General features: G+C 37.3%; 1 protein-coding gene across 2 annotated transcripts in view; it reads right to left on the bottom strand.

Annotated features, from left to right (window-relative positions):
• Nucleotides 1-24,015, bottom strand: part of CTNND2 (catenin delta 2) — an 829,794-nt gene that overhangs the window by 679,851 nt on the left and 125,928 nt on the right. For both annotated transcript variants that reach the window (XM_033110744.1, XM_033110743.1), the window contains exon 2: nucleotides 16,621-16,757. In XM_033110744.1, the coding sequence (XP_032966635.1) occupies nucleotides 16,621-16,757 (137 nt within the window). The remainder of the gene's footprint in view (nucleotides 1-16,620; nucleotides 16,758-24,015) is intronic.

Here is a 24,015-nt window from a genome sequence, read left to right on the forward strand (position 1 = left end):
GTTCACCACCCAGAGTCAGTTCTCCTTCCATTACCGTATATTTGATCCCCCTTACCCTCATCTCCCACCCCCAACCCCTTTACCCTCTGGTAACCGCTAAATTACGTTCCCCAGATTAATTTTCAAACCCCGTGGCCATCCTGTGGTCACCGACTGCCCTTCAATCCCTTCACCCGCCCCCAGCCCCCCGCCCATCTAGCAATCCTCAGTTTTTCCTCTTTGTCTCCAACACTGTTTCTGGTTAGTTCATTCACTTATTCTTTTCTTTAGAACTCTCTTGTTAGTCAGTCAAGTCTTTTCACCTTGTCAACTACAGGAGGTTGTCCCAGTCACAGACAAATGTGGAAAGCATATTTCTCTCTCTGCTCTTTAGGAATTCAGTTCTTACTGGTTTCGCCAGGACTCAATATTCTGGAATGCTTCACCTGATAAATAGGTTTTTTATAGCATCTTATATGTGTCTTAAAATAGGAAAGTCATGAGTCTGGACTTAAAAAGCAGGGTAACATCAAGTCCCAATACACGATTTAGCTAGGACTCATGTGGTTGTAAGTGACAGATGTTCAATTTGAACAAGTTTAAGCAAAAAACAACAATGACAAAAAAACAAAAGACAAAAAAGAATTTATTGTAAGGATACTGGGATATCGCTGAATCTCTCAAAAAGTTGAACCAACTACTCTAGATTGTTTTATAGGGCAGAAAACAAGGCCTCCAGTTATACAAGCGTGTTATGTTAGACCATCAGACTCTATGCAATGTATACTGCTGGGACTAAAAGTCTCAGAGAAATGTGCCATTGTGTCTACCACTCTGAGGCCATCAATTCTTTGTGGCTGGCACAAGTCCTGGGACTGTACATAGAGTAAGGCTGTAGGGTGAGCCTGGCAGCCACCCCTAAGGGGTCTCGTCTGGATTCCTTAGGGGGACACTTCTGGATTCCTTTATGCCAGCCCTGCAGTGACACTGCATTATTATAAAGCCATAATGCTTAAAAATGTAAATCCTAGAAACAAAAAGAGTAGCAATCTTGTTATAGACACAGCTAACTAAATAGTTTAAATAATGGAATCATAAATGAGGGACATTAAGAAGGTGACAATTCAGTTTTCTATGTCATCCATTCCTTTATATGCACAGTGTCAACGAGGGAAAATTCAACCAAATACTCAGGGATATCACATTATTGTAAATAACATTTATTTGTGGTAAATTATTTTAAAATTAAATGTGAGGTATTATTGCTGTTGAAATATTCACATCATGTCCTTGACTCTACCTAAATATATTAAATTTCATTTACTTATATTTTTTCTACATATAATTCCTAAGTTATTTATTTTATTATTCATTCATTCATTCAACCTAAAATTGAATAATCATCAGTTAGGAAATTGGAAAGTATGGGAGTCTTGATACTAGGAATTTTGTCGTTAGAGATTTTTGAAAAAGGTATAAAATGCGTTGCACTATACTTACTATTAACACTTTCTTAAATATTCCAACAATTTGAATGAAATGAGTGGATTCATTTCACTTACATAGAACAGTTCAATAGCTGTAAACATCAGAATTCCTGGAATAGATTTTACACAATCAATTCAATCTTGGTGGTGAAGAATGAAATTTATTACTATTTATACTCATATTATTAAATAACAAAATAATGTCAATTTTCTTCATTGCAACCACTGTGCAAAGAGCAGCTTCCATCTTCCAGGCCCTGTGAAATGCCCTTCCTATAGTATACAAAAGGAGGACACATCAAAGGGACACAGGAGCTCTTTCCACAGCATAATTCGAATGACCTTTAAAGTTCTCAGAACTTCCTGAGTCTCCTATCTCACACTTTGTGAGAATCACAATTGGCCTAAGATTTCTGCAAACCCCAATTCCTTGTGTCCTTCTAGCCATCTCTGACTCTGAGCTCCCTCTTCTGTAGAAACAATCTCCCTCTTCTCTCAAATACAACTGTCCCATGTGAAGACCAAGATGAGAACCCAACTTACTTTATTTGATTCCCCTCACCCCTCTGCCCAGACTTCTTGATATCAGACACTGGCATGTTCTGGGACTCGCCTACACGCTGGTATTTGTAAGGTAATATTTAAACATTTTTTTTAAAAAATATGATCAATCTGCAACAGGACTTTTTTGGTGTGTATCCTTTGGCTCAGTTCTAGCAGTTCATTTCAAAAAGTTACCTCAGCCCACTTGGATGGCTACAAGAAAAAAAAAAAACACAGAGAAAATAACAAGTATTAGCAAGGATGTGAAGAAATTGGAACTCCCATAGACGCAGCCTCTTTGCAAAACAGTTTGGCAGTTCCTCAAAATGGGAAGCCCAGAATGATCATATGAGTCAGCATCTCTACTCCCAGATATTTACCCCAGGGAAATAGAAACATATGTCCACATGAAAACCTGTACACACCTATTCAGAACATTATTCCCAATAGCCAAAACGAAGGAACAACCCAAAAGCATCAACAGCTGAACAGAGAAATGAAACATAATGGAACATTATTTGAAAATAAAAAGGAATGAAATAATGATGCATACTACAACATAGATATACCCCCTGAAATGCTATGATAAGTGAAACAAGCCATTCACAAAAGACCATATATTTATGATTTCACTTATATGAAATGGCTACAATAGGAAAATCTATAGAGACAGAAAGTACTGGGGGTGCTAAAAATATATATATACACATGACTTATATTCAGATTTTGTTATAGGTATATATTATTACAACTGTAATACAGTTTTTTTTCCATTTTTAAAATGGAAATTTTAATTGCATTTTTTTTGGCACCCAGCTGTTTCCTAGGGTTGTGGGTTTTGGAGAGAGTAGAGAGTGACAATTAATGGGCACAGGGTTTTGTTTTGCAGGGACAAAAGTGTTTCAAAATTAGATTGTGGTGATGGTTGCACAACTCTGGGAATATACCGAAAACCACTGAAATGGGTGAACTGCATGGTAGGTGAGTTGTATTTCAATAATCTGTTTTTTGAAAAGTGACCTCAGATGTACAGAATCGTAAGACTTAGGAGTAGAGAAAACTATAGGGATGGTCTAATACAATTGCTTTCTACAAGCATACAACAATGAATAAATTGGTTATCTACTGCTGTAAGTAACTACCTCAAAACCTACTGGCTTAAAAGTCCAATAATTGTTTGTTTTGGTCATCAATCTACAAATAACTGGGGCCTGACTGCCATTGCTCCATATGACACCAGCTGGGATCGCCTGAGCAGGGGTCAGCTGAAGATGGCTCACTGAGAAGAATGGCGAGTTGGTACTGGAGTTGGCTAGGGCACAGAAGATGCTCTCCACTCATGGACTGAGAGTCTTTCCACAAAGGCCTTGTTACAAGCTGCTTGAGCATTTTTACTTCACGGTGGCTGGCTTCTAAGAATGAGCGTAGGAGAACCCGATAGAAGGTGTACTGCCCTTGATGCCCAAGTCATAAACTTGACATGGTGCCATTTCCGCCCTAGTCTGAAGCTACCTAAAGCAAAGGAGAGGGAATACAGAGCCATCTGTGAATGAGAGAGTGTCAGACTGCATCATGAGAAGGTCACGAGAGATGGGAAATAACGTTGTGGTCACTTGTTAACAACACAATATGCCACAGTCTTCCAGGAAATAAATTATCAAAACACCTGCTTTAATTCAATTCACCAGGCGGTGACATTTATATTGGATCCACAGTTTTAACAAAAACAACCTGTTCACTTCTTGTGTTGACATGAAATGTAGTCACATTTTACGTTTTAGTGGCGTAATTTTCAATGTTTGATGTTTTAAGACACCATCTTCACTTTGTAGAGTTTTCTCCTAAGAAAACACTGCAGAATAAACCCTCAAATGAGCTGGGGACATAACATAGGATTTGTTACAATAGGGCTTGTAATTATTCAACAGAAATACTTACAGCATTTTTATATGAAGACTATATTTCCTGTAGCCTGTAGAAAAGACTGAAATAATTCTCGTATACAGTAATGAAGAAATCAGCTTTCTTTCTGCCTAGAATCTTTTACATAAATATACTCAAGATGTATCTTGTTATTTAAAAACAGCCAATGACAACAACACAATCTTACACATATATGACACATACAGCATGCCTCAATTAAACAAACAAACATACAAATAAATAGCAACTACAAAAAGGCTTACTTCAAAATCTGTAATAATTAGATTTTAATATGACAATATTAAGAGTTTCAGATGGTAAGAATATGTCAAAAATATCTCCAACACAAAGGAAATGCAAGATAAGCAAATACTAAGCTAAGAGTTGGACACCTCTACATTCTGCGGAAAAGTATGTTTTCAAAGAACAGTTAAATGTTATTGAAAAATATATTCAACAAATACTTGGCATAACTGAATACAAACATAAAGGATTGGGTATTTGTGTGTTTTTATGTGAAGCTGATGATTCACGTATTAATATGGTAGGTTTTCTTTTTTCTTTTAGCTGAAATAAGGCACACAGTCTAGTTTGAGGAAAAAAAGATACTTGCCAATATATTTTATCAGTGAAGGATATGTTTAAGTTTATGTAGCTCACTTTAAGCTGAAAAATACCTCATTCCAACCAATTAAATGAGTTTCGATTCAGGTTGTTTACAGAGGAAATTGCAATTCGGGGGCCTGGGATTCATCAAAGTAAATGGGCTAATTCTGAAAGGATAGGAAGGGAGCTCAGAGGGAAAGACTCATCCAGTATGACCATTAAAATAAGGGTAAAAGCATATGATCAATGTAGTAATGGAAGTGAGACCCTTGTGCCACACAAGTAAACTAAGGTTTTTGTTTGTTCTTTTTTTTTTAATCACAATTAAGCCAAGCACTTACTTTTAAAAGCTAAAATAGAATAGGAAAACACAGTAAGTTAATTCCTGAACTCATATCCTCAACCTAAATATATGGCACATGCCCTCTGTGTGGGGCACCGCTTTGGGGGCTGGCAACAGGAGAGAAAGGAGGGGAGACCTGGACACACCCCTATTCCATAAATTAATAAAGTTAGGGTTTTTTCAGAAAAAAATTGTTGTTATTATTATTATTACTAGTAATAATAGAGTTATATACCTCATACTACAACGCTTCATTTATATGAAATCAAGTGACAACAGTGTGGGAAAGATCATCAGTGTCAGATTTCCACACAATCCAGAAAAGCATCCAGTATGATCATTTCTCTTCCCAGGTCCCCATAATGATGGAGTCATCATATAACACCATTATTAATGCTGTGTTGTTGGAAAGCGTTCCAGTGGAAAGCTGAGATGCTCTCCTTATATAACGGAAGTTCCCCAAATAGGAAGGGTTTACAGTCTCTATTATTAATTTTAAGAATAAGTTGCCTCTGGCCTTTGACAGGATGTCTGTTGCAGGCAATTTCAGGTCTCCGACAAGTACCTGGAGTGCGTGGTAGTATTTATTGAAAGTGTCTGCGTGAGCTAACGGGGGCTCGGTACCAAGCTACCCTATTTACGTGTGGGCTTCTCTGCTGAGGTGGTGGCTGGGAGAACAGGTCAACAGGGCCATAATTCTACTTCAAAACCTTCAGATCTACTCAGATTTAAGCATCCTGGGTTCATATGTCAGAGTTCTACTTCTCAGAACAGAAGACATGCCAGTCTCAAATGTGCATGGAATTGTTTGTACTTGCACAAACTAACTCTGGAATAATAATCTTGGATTGACTTTTATGCAATTCTGGTTTTCAATTTTGAACATAACTTTTTCATTCAGGAGACCTTCCAGGAAGCATTTACGCTGCAAATGCATCTCCAGATAACTAAAATTCTTGACTTGCTGAATGGAGCTATTTAGTATTGGCTACTTACATGCTGAAAAATAACTGTCAAATGTGATTTTTTTTTTCAGGTCTTGTTTATACTGAGTCCTTTCTCCTAGTAATTAGGCAAGAGGTCCAGCTGCATCCAGAGGCCATGAGTAGAATGTGAAATTCAGAACTTGTCATTAGTTAAAAAGGAGGGTGCTGATCTTCCTTTTTCTGTGGGAGCAGACCTTACAGGAGGCTCATCTGGGGCCCTAGGCATGAACTTGCACGTTCCTTTAATGACTGCACCTGAGTGACAGCAACTTGAGCATGATCGATGGGCTGCCTCAGGCATGTTTACCTGTGTTGTTGATACATGCTAGAGATAAGTTCCCTCCAAGCCACTGATGCTCAGAAACAGGAATGTTTGACAAAAACGAAGTTGTGGTATTTAACCCACAGTCATGCCTTCCTATGGCATCTTCTCTACAACCATTAAGGACAAGGTGGTATATAAGTTCCTTGAATTCTTTGTGTTTGGACTCTCATTAATGATTCCTTCAGACTCCAAAAATACATGGCAGATCAAATTGATGGCAAGTTACACACCTCCTTGTCCTAGTTAAAAAAGAGCTAGATGAACAGCAGCACCATTTAACCTGAAATCAGCATAACTTTGGTAATAAAGAAATTTTTCAATTGGGAAAAATATTATATGATAAATATATTGTAAACCCATTATTATACCTAAATTATGAGACAGTGTAGTGTAATGAAAAGAGCACTGGGTTCAGAGTAAAAGCATCGAACTCCTCATTTCAATTGTGCAGTAATTTCTTGCATGGCTTTCGGTAGGTAAACAAATTAATTTTTTTAAATTACCAGTTTCGTTGGTCATAAATAGAAAATATTAAACAAAATAATTACTAAAAAAGTCAGTATTTAATTATGCATCTCATGAAATGTTTTGCATACAGATTTTAAAGAAATACATGTTTTGTATATTATGTGTACATAAATTTTTTTAAAATTATTATTTATCCTTTTTAAAAATTATTTTTGCTATTTTGAGATACTGTTTAACATTGTTTCCTTCCTCTGTGATAATTTCTGTGCTTCTCTTGACTATTCCTACAACATTTGATTCAGTTTTTCTGAATTTTGAGCATGTTTTCTCCATTTACTCCTTCTAGAATATTCTATTTGTTAATTTTCTACTCTATGAAAACCCTGTACAGGGCACTGACTGTTAACACCCAGGAGCTCTTACTTTGCATGTCCTGCCTATGGCTCTTACCAGTAATTAAGTATGTCACATTTTCCCAGTGAGTTTGTAAGGGTCTTTAAGCTCTTTCTTTAAAACTTTGCTCCCGGCAGCTTCTGTCAAAGTAGACCCAATGACTTATGTACCAGGAAGTACGACATGTCATTTTTTTTTATTCTGAGAAAATCAAATCAATCTGAGATCAACAAGCATGGAAAGTTAAATAAAATTATAATATTAAATAATTCACAGTGACTCTATAATACATAGCCATTAGAAAAATGTTTCAAAATAATGTTTAACGATATCAAAATATTCTTGATATGTTAAATACACAAAGAAGTGTAAATATTTATAAAGAAAACTAAAACATACTATATAATTATATATTCATATAAAAATCGTATAAGGAAATCACAAACCTTTGCAACAATCTGTAGTTGCAGTATTATTGTAAATAAAATTTTCACCTTCATTCCTTTCTGAGTTTTTAAACTTTTCTACAATGTGCATGAATTATTTTATAATGGAAAATTCATAAAAATTATTAAAATATCACATTTAAAATATTCAATGCAATTTCATATTATAAATATTTGACAATGAATTTTAATAATAAATATGAAAGAGGCATTAGAAATGCACTCTAATGTCATGTAACAAAACCCCATATAGTAAAAGCTTCTCTTCTAATTTAGCATATAAAAGCTTAGCCCATTTTTATTTTTCCCATTACGTTCTCTAGTCTCCTAAAAACATAACAATTAATACCTTCAAAGGGGACAGGACAGACAGCAAGCAAATAAATTAATTCTTAGAAGAGAATGTGTGGTGATTAAAAAGATGGATAAGTGCATATGTGTTTTGAGAAGAGTCACAAACTAAAATTTTAAGGGACGAATTAAATTTTAGGAGAAAAGTCAAAGTATCTTACAGGCAAGAATACGATACACATAAGGGATCAAGGGTGGTGGGGAGGAAGAAGATGACCTATTTATCATATTTCCAGAATTATTCACTCATGACTGGAACTGCCAGCATTAATTCCCAAGACCTTATACAAGTGGTTCATAATCTTCATTTCTCCTTGATCTCTAGTTTCAACCATCGTTTCGTGTGATGCCAAAGATCCACAAAGAAAACGCGCCACTTCAAACCCAGCAATTCCCATCAGTCTTTCCTTCCTACGCGGAACTCCAGAGCTCTACAGAAACCGCTCGTTTTCTTCCTTTTCCCTGATGGACGTCTGCACACCCATCTGCACACCCGATCTGCTCATTCTGTCCACACCAGCTCCCATCCTCTGTGCACGATCTTCACAGGCTTTCTGATCTTTGCTGACTCTGTGCTCTGAACTACCACTGACAGGACCCAGTTCCACAGCTTCCAGCTGTATTTCTAGTTTGTGCTTTCACATCTCTCTCCATCGTGAAACGCACAATGACTGATTTTAATAGAGTCTACGTTCCAGTGATGATAATTAGGGGCGATACGTCTTTTTTAATATTTTCAATGTACATCTGGCTTGAAACAATAAATTCAAAAATCATCCATCAAGTAATTCTCATTCTAATTTTGACATATGGGTAAAGTTCAACTTGTGGCATTATATGTGTAATTCTTTTCTTCTTTGACTAAATGAATATAAAGTTCATTAGTCTTTGAAGATAATCCTTCTCTATCTTCCTGACGTTTCCTAAAGGTGTTTTAATTTTCTTTTTTTCATGGATGATGACTTTGTCATTACTTTCATAAAGTGCTTTCCAAAACATAGTTTGGAAACTGATTAACAATCATAGGTCATTTTCCACATTTTGTATCAGAAATTATTGCTACACAATTACAGTAACATTAATGTCCTTTCCAATAATACTCTTGTTACATAGAGCTAATGTATTTTAAAAATTAAAAGCGTAGGAGATCAATAAAAATAGAGGCATGCTACCCTCACATAAATCAATGTAAAAGATCAAGATTTCATGTAAGATGCAAATTTTTAAATGCTTACTGCCTTCAAATGACACAATATATGTAAAGTACAATAGTTCTGCCAATAGTGGGAGTTCAAAAATGCCATTACTCCTAATTTCCTATATTAAGCATAATAAATGATTAAAAACAAGAGACTTCTGTATATTACATAGAAATCATCAATATTCTAAACAATGAAACTAAAAATTTATTTTAAAATCAAGGATAAGGTTTATAATTCTTGTGGAATTTAAACAAGAGAAATCACTGTAGCAATAGAGTGGGGTTATAAATGCTGTCAATTTTAAGGAATGTTTTTACCAATATAAATAATTTGGAGTTTGATCATTTATGGACTAGAGAGTTTTCTTAAAATTTATGTGCAATTTTTAAGTAGTTCATGGCTCTTTATATATGTTTGTTATGTTTATTTTTAACTCCATTATTCACTATTTGAAGGCAGACTCTAAATCCGTGTGTCACTCACGGGAAGAATAGTTCCAGGCATAGAGTAGACACTTGATAAACACTACTCAATAAATGCAATGGAATGACACATTCGCATATACTGCTATAGACCTAGAAAACTGATGCTTAATCTAGTCATTATTAAATGTAGTACTTGGCTGGTAGAATCATTATAAAAAAATACACATTTATCTGAGCCATAATAACTTACATAGATCAATAAACTACATGACCTCTAACAGTTTAAAAAACACCCTGGTAATGTTTCCAGCTTATATAAGAAGACCCTTTAGATACCAAATCTGGAACCATGTGATGATCACATGAAACACTGATCAAATTAAGAGAAAGGGATATTATTTTGAAATAAGTGTATTTTTTAGGAAAGGCATGGTTTCCTTAAGAACAAAGTAGCACACATATCTATTTAAGATAAAATACAAAGAACAATGATTACACGGCATGAGTGAATGTAAATTCTTATCTAATAGTATACACCAACATTGTAACAGTTTGAAGAAAAATAGGAACACACCAATGAAGATTAGAATGACTACTGTCCAGCAAATCGCAAGCAAACGTGTTGTACTTCTCAGAATCAGGAGGCCACCTGAGGTTCCTCCTCTCCACTAATGGGTGCTTTGAGCTTCTGCTCACTCTTTCTCATCACCACTGCTGTCATCATTCTCACACCAGCTTTCACAGACTCCATGACAGGATTGCTCTCTCATTTCTTGTCTTGATCTCATTTCCCAGAGTCCTAACCCCGGTCTTGACATTAACAGTAATTACTTTTATATTCTTGATTTCAAGCACATGGTTCTGAAGCTGTGCCCATCTGTACATACGCACTCTGTGAATCCACTGGCCCTACCAATTTCTCTGTCTTTACCCCTTTTCATTCATCGTCAACTCCAAGATCCATCATTATAATCACTGTCTTGCATACTCATCTCCAAAGCCTCCCCTTCTCCACCTTGGCTCGGTCCAACATTCCACAGACTCCAAACAGCCTCCAGGTCAAAACAATCTGACCGTGCCTATCTGATGACAGCAGAAGAGAAATATCACACATTTCAATCACCAAGCCATCAGCCTACCTGCTCTCCTGCTCTCACGGATGAATTGTCTTCATTCCAGAACACTTCCCTTCACTGGTGTACTGGATCCTCTTCACTCTTACCTACGCTGTGGTTTCTCCCCTGAAGTGAGCCCCCCTGTCCCAAGAATCATGAATTTCTCCTCTTACTGGTCATTGTGATCATTGGGGACTATCTCCCGTCCTTACCAATAATCCCTCCGCCTGCCTCAACCCTTTAGCCTCCCCATCAGTTTGGTTTCCTCTGACAAATGGTATCAATCGCCTCTCTCTGTTATCTGTGCAGATGACATGGCCTCCATCCACCTCCTCTTCTGGTGAGGTCTTTCACTTACAGGAGATGAGATGGGGACTGGGTATCTCTCTCTGAAAGCCCCATAGGAGCAGAGACTTAACTGTTAGAAATGAGATTTGTCTGAAATACAGAAAATTACCCACCGTGTGTAGTGTAAATCGTGGCTCTACTTATATTGACATAAAAGTGTAAATTCATCTGTTAGACAGCAGTCAAGATAGGAAATTAGAACAAAGGGGAAAAAAATCAATGAACACCTTTTCATTGAGTAGCCCATACATAGCTGGTGTATTCAAGGATACTAAGGCTCAGCTTACAAATACCTTAGTCACACCATACAATGCTACCTCGGATGCATTTCATGACTCGGGATTTAGCATTACTTACATTTTATTGTACACATATGGTTATAAACTACAATTTATTTCTATGCAATGTAACTGCCTGCCTAAGAACTTCTTTTCTAAGTTTCATTAACCACTCTGTCCGGTGAACTCTGTCAGACTGAGTTTGCACTATATACACACTTCTTTTTATTACCCTTTACCTATATAAGGTGCTCGGTATGTTTAATGAATGAGCAAATCAATTATGTAACCTGCTACACGGCAGTCAGCTCACAATATATGTCTGCTATGACAAAAGATGACTCCCGTCCTTCAGAATTGACCTCCAAGGAGACAAGAATAGAGTAGCATAAAGTGCGATGCCAAAAAGTTTTTACTTGACATTCCCTAAATTAATAAATAGGATTTTTTACTCATGAAAGTTAGTTCTCAGTACCTAAAGAGGAACAGGCAGACAATATTCTTTAAGTGAACAGATTTATAAATATATTACACATGTAATAGTAAGAATCATAGAAGGTATTAACATGGAAAGTCCTTAATCTCAGCTAACTTTTTTTTTTAATTGTTTGACTTGGCTTTAACTCCAAAGATGATGTATATAGCCAAGAAAAAGAGAAGAAGGAAGCTTAAGAATAATTTAGGACAACAATTCCCCAGTGAAGGAGGAGATTGGTTCTTTGCGTCAGGCCCTATCAATGAAGTCCATGGTCTTTGCTGCTTGTTGATTTTTGCCTTCAAAAGGACAGACAGCACACAGGGACCTGACACCTAAGCCTCTGAGTCAAGCTGCTGTCTCAGCTTCCCCTCTCATTACTCATCTGCCACAAAAAATCTCACCTTTGCTGAACAAAAATGAACAATGAGTTTAATTATTAGGAAAAGAAAACCCCAAACTCTTCACAGTATGTTTTTATTAAATTCTCATCAAAGGTCTGGAGAGGCCATTTTACTTTCAGGAATTTATTTTTGCTTTAAGCAGCTTATCCACTCAACTGCAGACATCACTATTTCAGCGGAAGGAATATTTCCTATTATCTAATTAATATTTATTCCAGTCTCCCAATTCTTTTTCCCATTTTTGATGCTCTTCCCAAGCCTCTATGTCCTCTCCCACACCCACCTCCATCTAGTTGAAAATACACATGGTGACCAATGCTAAGAATTTAATTGATTTCTTTCTACACTTTTGTAGAAGCTCATAAACATGTATAAACAAAAAACATATTTACTGTTTTATTTTTTAAAAACAGGATAACACAATACTATGCTATTTCATTCCTAAAATCCTCACGGGTTTTTTTCAGTTTAGGAATATGTCTCCAACTCATTTTTATTAATAACCACATAGAAAGGATATATCTTTTATAGGAAGGATTTTACATAAAAGATGTATCATTTTTCCAACTCTTCATCAATCAATGTTGTTTTATTTTTTTCTATCCCCAATAATTTTGCAAGAAACACTCATATACAGAAAACTCTTATGTTCCAGGTTACTGATTTCTATAGATCATATGTCTCAGCATGACTAAGCAAAGGCTGTTGAACATTTCAAATGCCAATTCATAGCAACATACCATTTTTCAAAAAGATGACAGCAATGTATATTCTAATTTAAAATGAAAAATAATACAAATTTCCTCAAACCTTCCTGAACCCTTATCTAGTTTACGATATTGTACTATTTTTATTAGTTTCAGATATACAAAACAATGTAATAGTTAGACGTTGATCATTTCTAACCCTCACAAAGTGAGGGTTACTACCCCTCTGACATCACATACAGCCGTTACATTTCCACTGTCTCTATTCCTCATGCTGTACTCTACTTCTTGTGGATAAACACACACACACACACACACACACACACACACACACACACACATATAAAATTATAGGTGACATTCACTATTATTTAGCTTCAGCTTCAGGTGTACAGCACAGTGATCAGGCATGTACACAATCCCTGAGGTGGTCTCCCTAATAAAACAAGTGTCCGTCGGATACCCTACAAACTCTTTACAACATTATTGATTACATTCCCCAAACTGACTTTCGTAGCCCCATGGTAACATTGTGGTTACTGACTGTGCTTTCTAATCCCCTCGCCTTCTCCCTCATCCCTACCCTCCTCTGATCCAGCAACCCTCAGTTTTTCCTCTATGTCTCTGATACTGTTTCTGATTAGTTCGTTCGTTTATTCTTTTCTTTAGATTCCGCATATAAGTGAGATCATATGGTATTTGTCTTTCTCTGTCTGACTTATTTCACTTAGCATAATGTTCTCCAGGTCCATCCATATCGTTGCCAATGGTAAGATTTCATTCTTCTTTATGGCTACATAATATTCCGTTGTATAAATGTACCACAGTTTCTTAATCCAGTCATCTACTGATGGGCATTTTGGTTATTTCCATGTCTTGGCTATTGTGTATAGTGCAGCAATAAACATAGGGGTGCATAAATTTTTTCGAATTAGTGTTTTGGATTTCTCTGGATAGATACCTAACGCTGAGTCATAAGGTAGTTCCATTTTCAGTTTTTTGAGATACCCCCATACTGTTTTCCATAGTGGCTACACCAATCTGCAATCCCACCAACAGTGCACGAGGGCTCCCTTTTCTCCACATCCTCGCCAGAACTTGTTGTTTGTTGATTTACTGATGACAGCCAGTTTTACTGGGGTGAGGTGGTATCTCATTGTGATTTTCATTTACATTTCACTAATGATTAGTGAGGTTGAGCATTTTTTCATATGTCTATTTGCCATCTGTATGTCCCCTTTAGTAAAATGTCTCTTCATGTCCTCTGCCCATTTTTTAATTGGGTTGTTTTTTTTTGGAGATGAGTTGAGTGAGTTTTTTTTTTATAAAATTTGGATATTAACCCCGTATTAGATATACCATTGACAAATATCTTCTATTCAGTAGGATCCCTTTTTGTTTTATTGATGGTTTCCTTTGATTTGAAAAAACTTTTTAGTTTGACGTAATCCCATATGTTATTTTTTTCTCTTACTTCCCTTGCCTGAGGGGATGTATTAGTAAAAATATTACTCTGGGTAATGTCTGTAAAATTTCTTCCTATATTTTCTTCTAGAAATTTTATGGTTTCAGATCTTACATTTAAGTCTTTAATCATATTGCCTCTCATATTTTTTGCCTAGTTTTCTGTTTTCTTATTTCACTTTTTCTCAGCAACATTGGGATGCCTTAGTAGATTAATGATTTAAACACTTTGTCATATTTGTGGCATATATTTTCTCTTGGCCTATTCTTCTACTTTTTTATGTTGAATTTTTCCTTGTTATCATTGTTAGTATTCACACTGCCAGCTTGCATCAACCATTCATGTACAATTTCTGAGTTTCCTGTTATGCTTAAAAGTCTACCCCACCCGTAATTTATGTGAATATTTGCCCAATGTATCCTCTCCTATGTTAATACTAATTTTTACAGTTATATTGCTTTACCATTGAGATTTATTTCCGTATATATTTTGAGTTAAGGGCTGTAATTTTCTTCCAGATAGTTAGCTAGTTATGTTAACACACTTTAAATCACTACTGTATACTAGACTGAAATAATTTAAATACATGTAATGCATGTTCTGAGCCCTCAGTTATATCCTACAAAGAGATCATTCTTTCTATATTGGGGCAAATGGACACTACTGTGATAACTAGGTTTGGTAAAGCAAAATCTCTACATCAAAATTTTCCTTGCAACTCTCACATGTCTATGCTTCCATGTGATCTTTAAAATTGCTTGATGCAGTTTGCCAAAGAAACAATCAGCCACAGCTTCCTAATTACAACAGTAATATTGTTATGATATCAAGCTTTTCTACACAGGAGTGTGGCATGTATCACAATCCTGTGTAGAAGAGCTTGATATCTGAACTACTTTATGTCATTTGACAAAATGTTCTAGTTTTCATCTGACTGGTCTTCTAGTTTTCTTGTCAAATTTATGCCTTGTGTTCTATATTTTGCCACTACTCTAAATACAATGGCCTAGCAGAGTTTCCAAATCATACCAGAATAAGAAACCATGACATAACCAACTAATCAAAGCAGTCTCAAGTATGGGGAATGGCATGAACCTTTCTCTCCTTTTCCATCAATCCTTAAAAATAATCAGAAAAGTCTTTCGGGTTAGCATTTGGAAGCAAACTAATCAAGCCACACAGACTATGTATTCCTGAAGCCAATCTCCTGCTTCCTGACCATGTTCACAAACTAGAGTACCCAGTCAAGCTAGTCAGCATTCCTCTGTGTGCAGACTTAGCGGCCCACCTCCTGGTCTGATGACACACTTGACTACTAGTATCACTGAGCCCTTCTGTCAATGGGTCTTCCCTCAGCACCTCTATGGAGAGCCTAACCATATAGGTGGTTTCCTACTTTTACCCAAATCAGTCCCCACTTATTAAACAAAATCAGTGTCCTCTAGGAAAACCAGAGTCCTTCTTTATCCCTGAGTAGAATAAATGTCCTTCATTGTCCCATTTTGACTATTGCTCTGTTGAGATGTTCCTGGAATTAAGTTCACTCTCACCTTCTCTTGTTGCTAACTCAACATCCTCATATCATAGAACCCAAACACAGGGTGCTTTTTCAGTTTTTTTAAACAACTACTGATTTATATTCTAGGGCATACTAAATGAAGAAGTGAGTAAAAAAAATATGGATTTTTTTCCCAGCTTGCTATAATTATTTACTACCTTTTGTTTACAAGAAAAATTACTTTTCAGCTACAATTTATTTAAATCTAAGACTTCAGATTTTATTTACTTTCCATTTTCATGGCCAAGTAATGATGGAGAAGGAATCATTCAAAATGTGGATTAGATGTAAATGGAAAATTCTGTAATGCATTTTTCCAGATGTATCTCAGACACACCGGGAAGGCCAATTTGCCTTGACCCAACATGATATTCATCTGCTGTCACACATACTAATTTTTTAACCTAATGGGTATATTTTGACAGTTTATTAGACTTTATATTTTCTAAAAACCAATTGTTTCACTTCATGCATATAATAGTATCAAAAGTCAGGTCCATCACTAAATCTGCTCAAACTTCACCTATAGGTATTTTGACTACAAAGGTTTTTTGTGTTTTGTTTTTGTCCTATGGAATATTCTTTCAAGAAAAATCTGCCTAAATTATGAAGAAAAACAGGTAGTCAAAAGCAATTGTAATTGTATCTTAATATTAATTTGATAATGAAGACCAACATTCTATTAGTAAATCATGATTTTTTTTCCAACATGATGTCATCATCATTGTTCATCACTAAAGAGCAATTTTTTCAATGCCCCCGTAAGTAGGTCACAAAAGTGGAAAGTTTCTACCTGTTCTTTGACCGAGGCAAGGATGGCAGAGGTGGTTTCTGTCTCCGAGCCATCACCATTAGAGGTGGTTAGGCCAGGACTTGGGGTGCTGGTCTTCTCTGAGGCTGATGAAGGCTGGTCTGGGACAGGCATAGCTCCTGCAATACAAGAGGATGTGTCAGTGCAATCGGCAGCTGTCATTGTAAACAGACAACAACTACCAGGCGATACTAAGCAGTACACTGCCAAAACGGAAGTTAGGAAGTGCAGAGAAAGCACGTGCCATAATGGTACAAAGGGAAAGCATACAGAAGAAGGCTTTCTCCTACAGCCACCTCAAACAAATCCCAGCATTCACTCCCAATTTTGTGTTTTGTCACTGACGGAAATGGAGGAAGAAATAATAAGAAGGAAAAGGAAAGTAAGAGAATGAGTAAAGAACAAAAGTATTGAGTTGAAAAAGAAGCTAGTCGAACTACCATTTCATATCTCTTTTGGTCAATTTATTACTTGTGTATTGGTATATTTTCATCTCAAAAGAAAACCTATTAGATTCCCCTTTATATGGAAATCACACAAAATAAACGGTCAATAATTTATACATAATTAAGAAATTAACATAAGAAGCTCAGTTGGTTTTTTAAAATATAGTAAATGACCAGCCCACTCCACACATTTTTTCCGAGCTGTCACTCTGTGCACCAGAGCAGACAAAAGCGCCTTAAAGCTGGAAAGGCACATTTGCCACAGTTTATTTTGTCTGAGTTCATTTATGAAAGAAAGAAGAAATTCATAACTTCATCCTGATTCATAAATGGACACATGCACAGGTGAAGAACAGGATTCCCAAAAGTTATTCTGTTCCATTGTATTTGTCTTTCTCTAACAAATAAGACCAAAGTATTTGTTACATATATTATCTAGCCACGCACATCAGCAGAGGGAATAATAATTAACTGAGGGCAATTTCTACCAAGGCACTACAAAAATCACGATTCATATAAAAGGCTGGGAGTAAAGGCTATTTTCTTGCCTAAAGCTATCGTATTACATATGCCTCTACGAACCACTGCTGTGTGAATGTTGAAAGGTATTTCCTATTATTATATTGTATCTGTGTATCCTGGGTTTTACACTAAGTGACAAGATTTTCATAGGAGCCATAGCACTATGTTATTAGCTAAATTTAGTTAATAATTTAAGGATATGCGAACCCAAAAGGGCTCCATTACAGAATTTTCCTTAAAATATATAAGAAAAAGGAGTAATGTAATATGCTCATTGGATATTCCCACTTAGTTTTGATTTTATTTGATTTTTTAGATAAATCCTTTATAATATTATCAATGAGGATTAGACTAGTATTGGAAAAATAAATCTTTCACAAACAGAATACATGGCAGGGTTTGGGGAAATAATATCAGTAAGCAGAATTTGAGCAAAGAATGAGGACCAAACTAAATATAATTTGGCAAAATGCCAACACGGTAAATCGTTGAAAATATTTTAGGTGATGGATACCAACTGGACAAAAGAAACAGATTTAAGTAATTATGGTGGTGGGTTCTGGAAGACAATAATAAAGTATATTTGTGTGTTCAACTTACTTTCATACGTGGTTTTCTTACCTGATCAAATGCCATAGTTATAAGGATGTAGATACAAACAGATGAGCAAATTTGGGCCCAGGTAAAATCACCTGAAAGCCATGCCCTTCTATTTAGGAGAGGTTTGGAAGATGGGGGAAGGTGGCTGGAGCAGAAAGTAAGAAGAAAGAAAAATGGCGCCCTTGCAAAGTCACCACCTGGGGTCAGTGGGAGATCCACCCTTGACCTCGCATCTCCACGTGTATCTAGGTCAGTGGCTTCCAAAGGGGACTCTATATAAGGACATCCTGAAGCTGAGAAAGGAGGAGTCGTACATCTTTTAAATTATGATTTTAACGTTTGTGTTTCCTACACTTTACTGGGCCTGTGTGAATTCAGGCTCGGGGCCAGTATTATCAACATATTTTTTTGACAAAGAAATTAGTCAAAGTAACAGACGTGGGCCTAGAACTCACACTTTCTCCCTTTTGATTCCTATTTTTGTGTTCTCTGATGTGTCAGCCCATTTCCCGTAACCTGTGCTGATGCCCAAATGCTCGTCTACACACCAATTTATAGGACAGGTTAACTCTTAAAAGTATGACAGTAACTTGTCATAATAAAACATGGGATTTGCTAGGCAATGAATCAAGGTATATTCTTAGGTACTTGACAAGTCTGACCCACAGAATATAAGGAATAATTTAGTCTGTTTATCAACCCCTCCCTCTCCACTCCTTCTCCTTAGCAACAACAGAAAGAGAAGTGAAATTCGCAAGGCTTATCCTCCCATACACAGCTACTGCGACCCAAGGCAACTTCTATGCCTGAATAAAAATGGCTTGGGAATTTTCCACGGTTCATAATTTCTAACAGCCAGATTTAACTGAAGCATCACTCCTCACTGTATGGATGGTGAAGACTGTCAACTTCCACTGCCAGTCTCCTTATCTCAGAGTACAGGGAAGAGAAGGGCTGTGCCAGAACCGAGCCATGGGTCGCCTGATGGAAGTAGATGGAGCCTTACGTCTTCCGACTTTAACAGTCTATGGTTAAGTACTTTAGTTCCTTAGATCTAATCCTAAAAATTAGTAGTTAATCTGCTAAATCTGAAAAATGTGAAGAATGTATGGAGACAAAAAGAAAAAACAAAGAAAGAGCCATCTTCAGCAATTCTGACATCCCAGATAAGTATATTTGCTATGACTGGTATTTAGTACAGGCCTTTCTGATCTATCTATCTATCTATCTATCTATATACATATATATATCAGGAAAAAATATATATCAGAAATATATATATATATATATCAGAAAAATACATATATAAAGTATATATATATATATATATTATATATATATATATATATTTTTTTTTTCCTGATTGAACTCATTCTGCAGAATGAGTTTCATAGGGAGTATTAATAATGTTATGGCTTTGATTTTTTTAAATGTTTTACTCAGCTTCGTATCATGAACCATTTCTTATGTCAACAAAAATTATTCAACAGTCGAATAATGTAACAAATACGTTGTATTCAATCATTGTAGGCATCACAGTTTACCTATCTTTTTTTGCAATTCTTGTCCCATTTTCTACATTTATAACATTCTTAACAGATAAATTCCTAGAAGTGGTATGGACAGAATGAGGAACCTGTGTGTATTTCAGACTTTTGGGAGGCAAAACAAACAATCCTGCAGCCTGGCTGGTCCTACATAGCTGCCCACCAGCAGTGTCCTGGGAAGGTCCGGTCCTCACACTTGTAACGACACCGGCCTTTGTTATCCTCTCCTGCTTTCACCAACTGGATACAGAAAACTTCATCCCTTTGATTATGTTTTTATTTGACGACGAGTGCAGTGGACATTTTGCCACAGATTTATTCACCTTGCGTACAGCACCGCTTCAGATCCTTGTATAATCACTGTGTAAGAAGTCATTCCGTCTATCGGCAAATGGTAATCTCCAAATACCCAAACTGCATTTTAGACAAATACCCATCTTCAACATGAGAGAAAGAGAAAAATGAGGGAAGACTAGCATCAAATTTTGTGGGGATTATTTCGCCACTCGGTACAAAACAGTTCTGTCTAGAAAATCCAGAATAGCTAACCTAGCAGTTCCTGGGCCCGGATCATGTGTTTTGGGCAGAACTGCTGCCTCCCGCCCCCACCCCAAATACGTATGTTGGAGCCCTAACCCCCTGTCGTGCGGGGCGGCCTGCGGGGTCTCGGCTCCCGCTCCCCACACAAGAACGCAGGACGTGGCGAGGCCAAAAAGGAACACCCACGGAGCCATAGGTAGGGAGTCACACCACTATGGTCTCACTGGAGGCTGATTCACACGATGTGTGACCTGCTGTCTGCTTTTCTGCCAACCGACCGACTCCACTTGCTAACTGCAACCCGCCGCTTGCTAGCTCAGCCACCATCTCCTTGCTAGCCCCCATTTCCTGCTAGCCTAGCCACAGCAGTTATATTAGTGGCCAATGGCTCACTGGTTACAGCTGCCGGCCAACTAGCCACAGCTGATGGCCATGCAATCACAGTTGATGGCCATTTACTACCTGAGCCTGCACCTTTCCACGTGAGGCCGAGAGCCTGGAAACTGCACTCCTGGCTCTGTCCCCACACCCCCATACGACTATATTTGCAGATGGCACCTTTAGGTAGGTAATGAAGTTAAATGAGGTCACAAGGGTAGGGTCCTAATCGCATAGAACTGTTGTCCATATAACAAGAGGGGGAGAGCAGAGCTTTTTCTCTCTACCCTGAGGACACAGAGAAAAGGTAGCTGCCAGAGAGAAGGCTGTCACCAGAAATGTGCCTGGCTGGTACACTCATTGCCCTTAGACTTCTGACCCCCAGAATGGTGAGAGAACCCATTTCTGTTGTTTAAGCGGGCCAGTCTGTGACAGCGTATTACAGAAACCTGAGCCGACTATCTCAAGCAGGGTTAGATTTTTCTCAGATTTTTACTGTAACTCCTACCGGCGGTGGTATGAGAGGTGCGGGAGGTGACGACAGGAGCAGGGCTGTATTATTCAATGCAGCTCGCTGTTGACACCTTCATCAGAAATGAACTGCAGGTGTCAGGAAAAGGCATGTGCTGCTCAAAACAGCACACCTGGATAAACCAGAGCTTATAAAGGAAGTGCCCTGCTGGGGTGAAATACACCTGGAGGACCGAACACTATGTCCAGACCATCCATGGTATTAATTCTACCACTCCCATAGATGATATAATACAATAAGAGACTCAGAAAAACTGGCTGGGATGACAATAACAGCAAAGGCAGGTGGCACCCATATACCGAGCCACCTTTTCTATGTGAACCTTTAAATCCATAGGTAATAAGATTTCAAGAGGTCCGAATGGATATTCTGAACTCTTATTTCCCAAACATGAGTCACTATGAATTTCCATAACACTTGGTAGTATGTTAAAACCTTATTTTGGAATGCCAAACTCTCTTGCTCTCAATTCAAGGACCACACTCAGTGTTCTATTTTCGGACCTCCATCACACAGAAAGAAAACAAAATTCTTATGTTATATTTTATCACTCAAACTTGTTTATTCTTTAGCCACTGCTATCCAGTGACTGATGACTTTGGCATCAAGACAGAGCCATCTTCAACAAAATAACTGGTGAACTCTGGTGTCATATAATCATCCCACTCAGTGACCCACTCAACATTCTGTGCCACTGTCACTTGATCTCCTCTTCGATTGAAGAACAAGCTGCTTTGGCCATGATATGGTCTTTGATCCTTTGAGCAGCCCACCCCTAATCTGAAACGAGTGGCCTCTTATTTTTTCAACTCTCCTCTCATTCTGTCACTGTCAGGGCCCTCAAGGTCTGTTGTCATAGAGACCTGTTTCTTTTCCCTCCAGGATTAGCAGGTCCTACCCTGCTTCAAATTCCAGAATCTCTAAATCCATCATGGGACTCAACAGATAGTTTCTCAACTAGACTTACACTGTCCAATATGGTAGCCCCTAGCAACATGAGGCTATGTAAATTTTAATAAGATTAAAAAGTCAGTTCATGAGTAGCACTATGCATATTTCAAGGGCCCAAAACCCATATGTGGTCAGTGGCTACTGTACTGAAGAGTGAGAATGCAGATTTCCATCACTTCAGAAAGTTCTATTGATGGCCTTGATCTATAACCAATAGTCAAATCTTTGATGTAATCTTTCATCTTCCACTTTAATCCTGGGCAGGAGAGATTGTGAGAACAGGTCTGACTATGAATATAATTTGAAGGGAGAACTGTGAAGATTGCATCTGGTATCCGAGACAAAGAGAAAGGAACCCAGATGATTTCAGGGTTTAGTCTGAGTGTCCAGCCATCAGCCAAGATATCAATACTGTAAGTGGAACAGATTTGGGGCAGGGGAAAGTGACCTGGTCTGTAAACCTACAACCCAACATATATCTGCCTCTGTGACTCATCTATGTGGCAAACTTCTGCCAATAGCAGCTGTAGCCAGAAACTACACTGATGTGAACGGGGATGCAAAGATTGAGGATTTCTAAATGCTGCTTGTCAAATGTATTTTCCCCCTTTTCATTTTCTTCAGTCAGGTCCCTTTGTATCTTTTACTTTACATTTGCTGGATACTTCTAGAACTCTTCTCTTCTTCACTTATCTTTAGCTGATAGTTTCAGTCCGAGATCTCTGATGGTAATTTCCTGGGTTTCCTGTCCCTCACACCAAACCAACAGGCAAATCCTGTGTATTATCGTGCCTGGCTTTATTTCCTTCTCTCATGTGTCCCATCCTCTTCCAGACAGCCCCCTTCTCTGTTCTCCATCCTACGTTCTAAAACACAAACATATTAGCACAATAGACTCCCTTTTAGAGCATTAGATCTCACTTTCATAATTTGTCATCACCTTACACCTAAGAGAATAATGACATCGGCCATTAAAATACGCCAAGTATTATCATTTATATATCTATGTATATCTGAAATTTCATATTACGTTTAATTTTAAAATTGAATATAATTTAACATGTTGGATTTTTATAACCTTGCATTCCACAGGCAACATTTAAAAGGCCACAATTACATAAAATTGAAAAATTAGCATAAATATTATATTAATATTAGGGTGCAGAGACTGTGTAGTTTAGTATAAACTGGTAACATAAACAACAATACTGAACACCTCATCTGTATAATCACTGTAGGCGCCCAAACTGCAATTCTGTATTGTAACTAGTATGTCACTAACCAAGAGAAATACCATAGCATCATTCTCTCTCAGATGCCCTCTGCACACATAAAAATACATCCACCCATGCTTCTACTTTTCAAAGAGAAATTAACAATTACAGCTTGTCCTAACAACATAAACAATAATTAATAGCTGGCAAAACTAAATACAATTAGGGCAGAAACTCAACCTGTCCTGGTCTATGTTCCATTTCCCACACCTAGCTGACTAATACATAGCAGCCAATTAATCAGTATTTGTTGAGGTAATGTAGGGACTATTAGTGTAAAATCAATAATGGCTGCTTCGTAGAACATCTAACGTAAGTAAAATGGGCTTTACATTTGGAACATTTCTCTAAATGGTTTTTGAAATGACACTTTTTTATTTCGACTCAAGACGCTGCTTTTTTGAAATCCTACAACTAGTGTAAGGCTTTTGCCTCAGTCCATTGGTCGTTTGTTGGCTTCTAAGGTAGAACCATCAATCAATTAGGCTCCTGGGCTTCTGGGACATGATACTTGCACCTTGCAAACAGAATCAGGCAGTATTGCTGGGGAGCGCCCGATGAGGATGGCACGGGGAGGCACTGGGCTA

The sequence above is a fragment of the Rhinolophus ferrumequinum genome, chromosome 7, assembly GCF_004115265.2.
Source record: "Rhinolophus ferrumequinum isolate MPI-CBG mRhiFer1 chromosome 7, mRhiFer1_v1.p, whole genome shotgun sequence".
Taxonomy (NCBI): Eukaryota; Metazoa; Chordata; class Mammalia; order Chiroptera; family Rhinolophidae; genus Rhinolophus; species Rhinolophus ferrumequinum.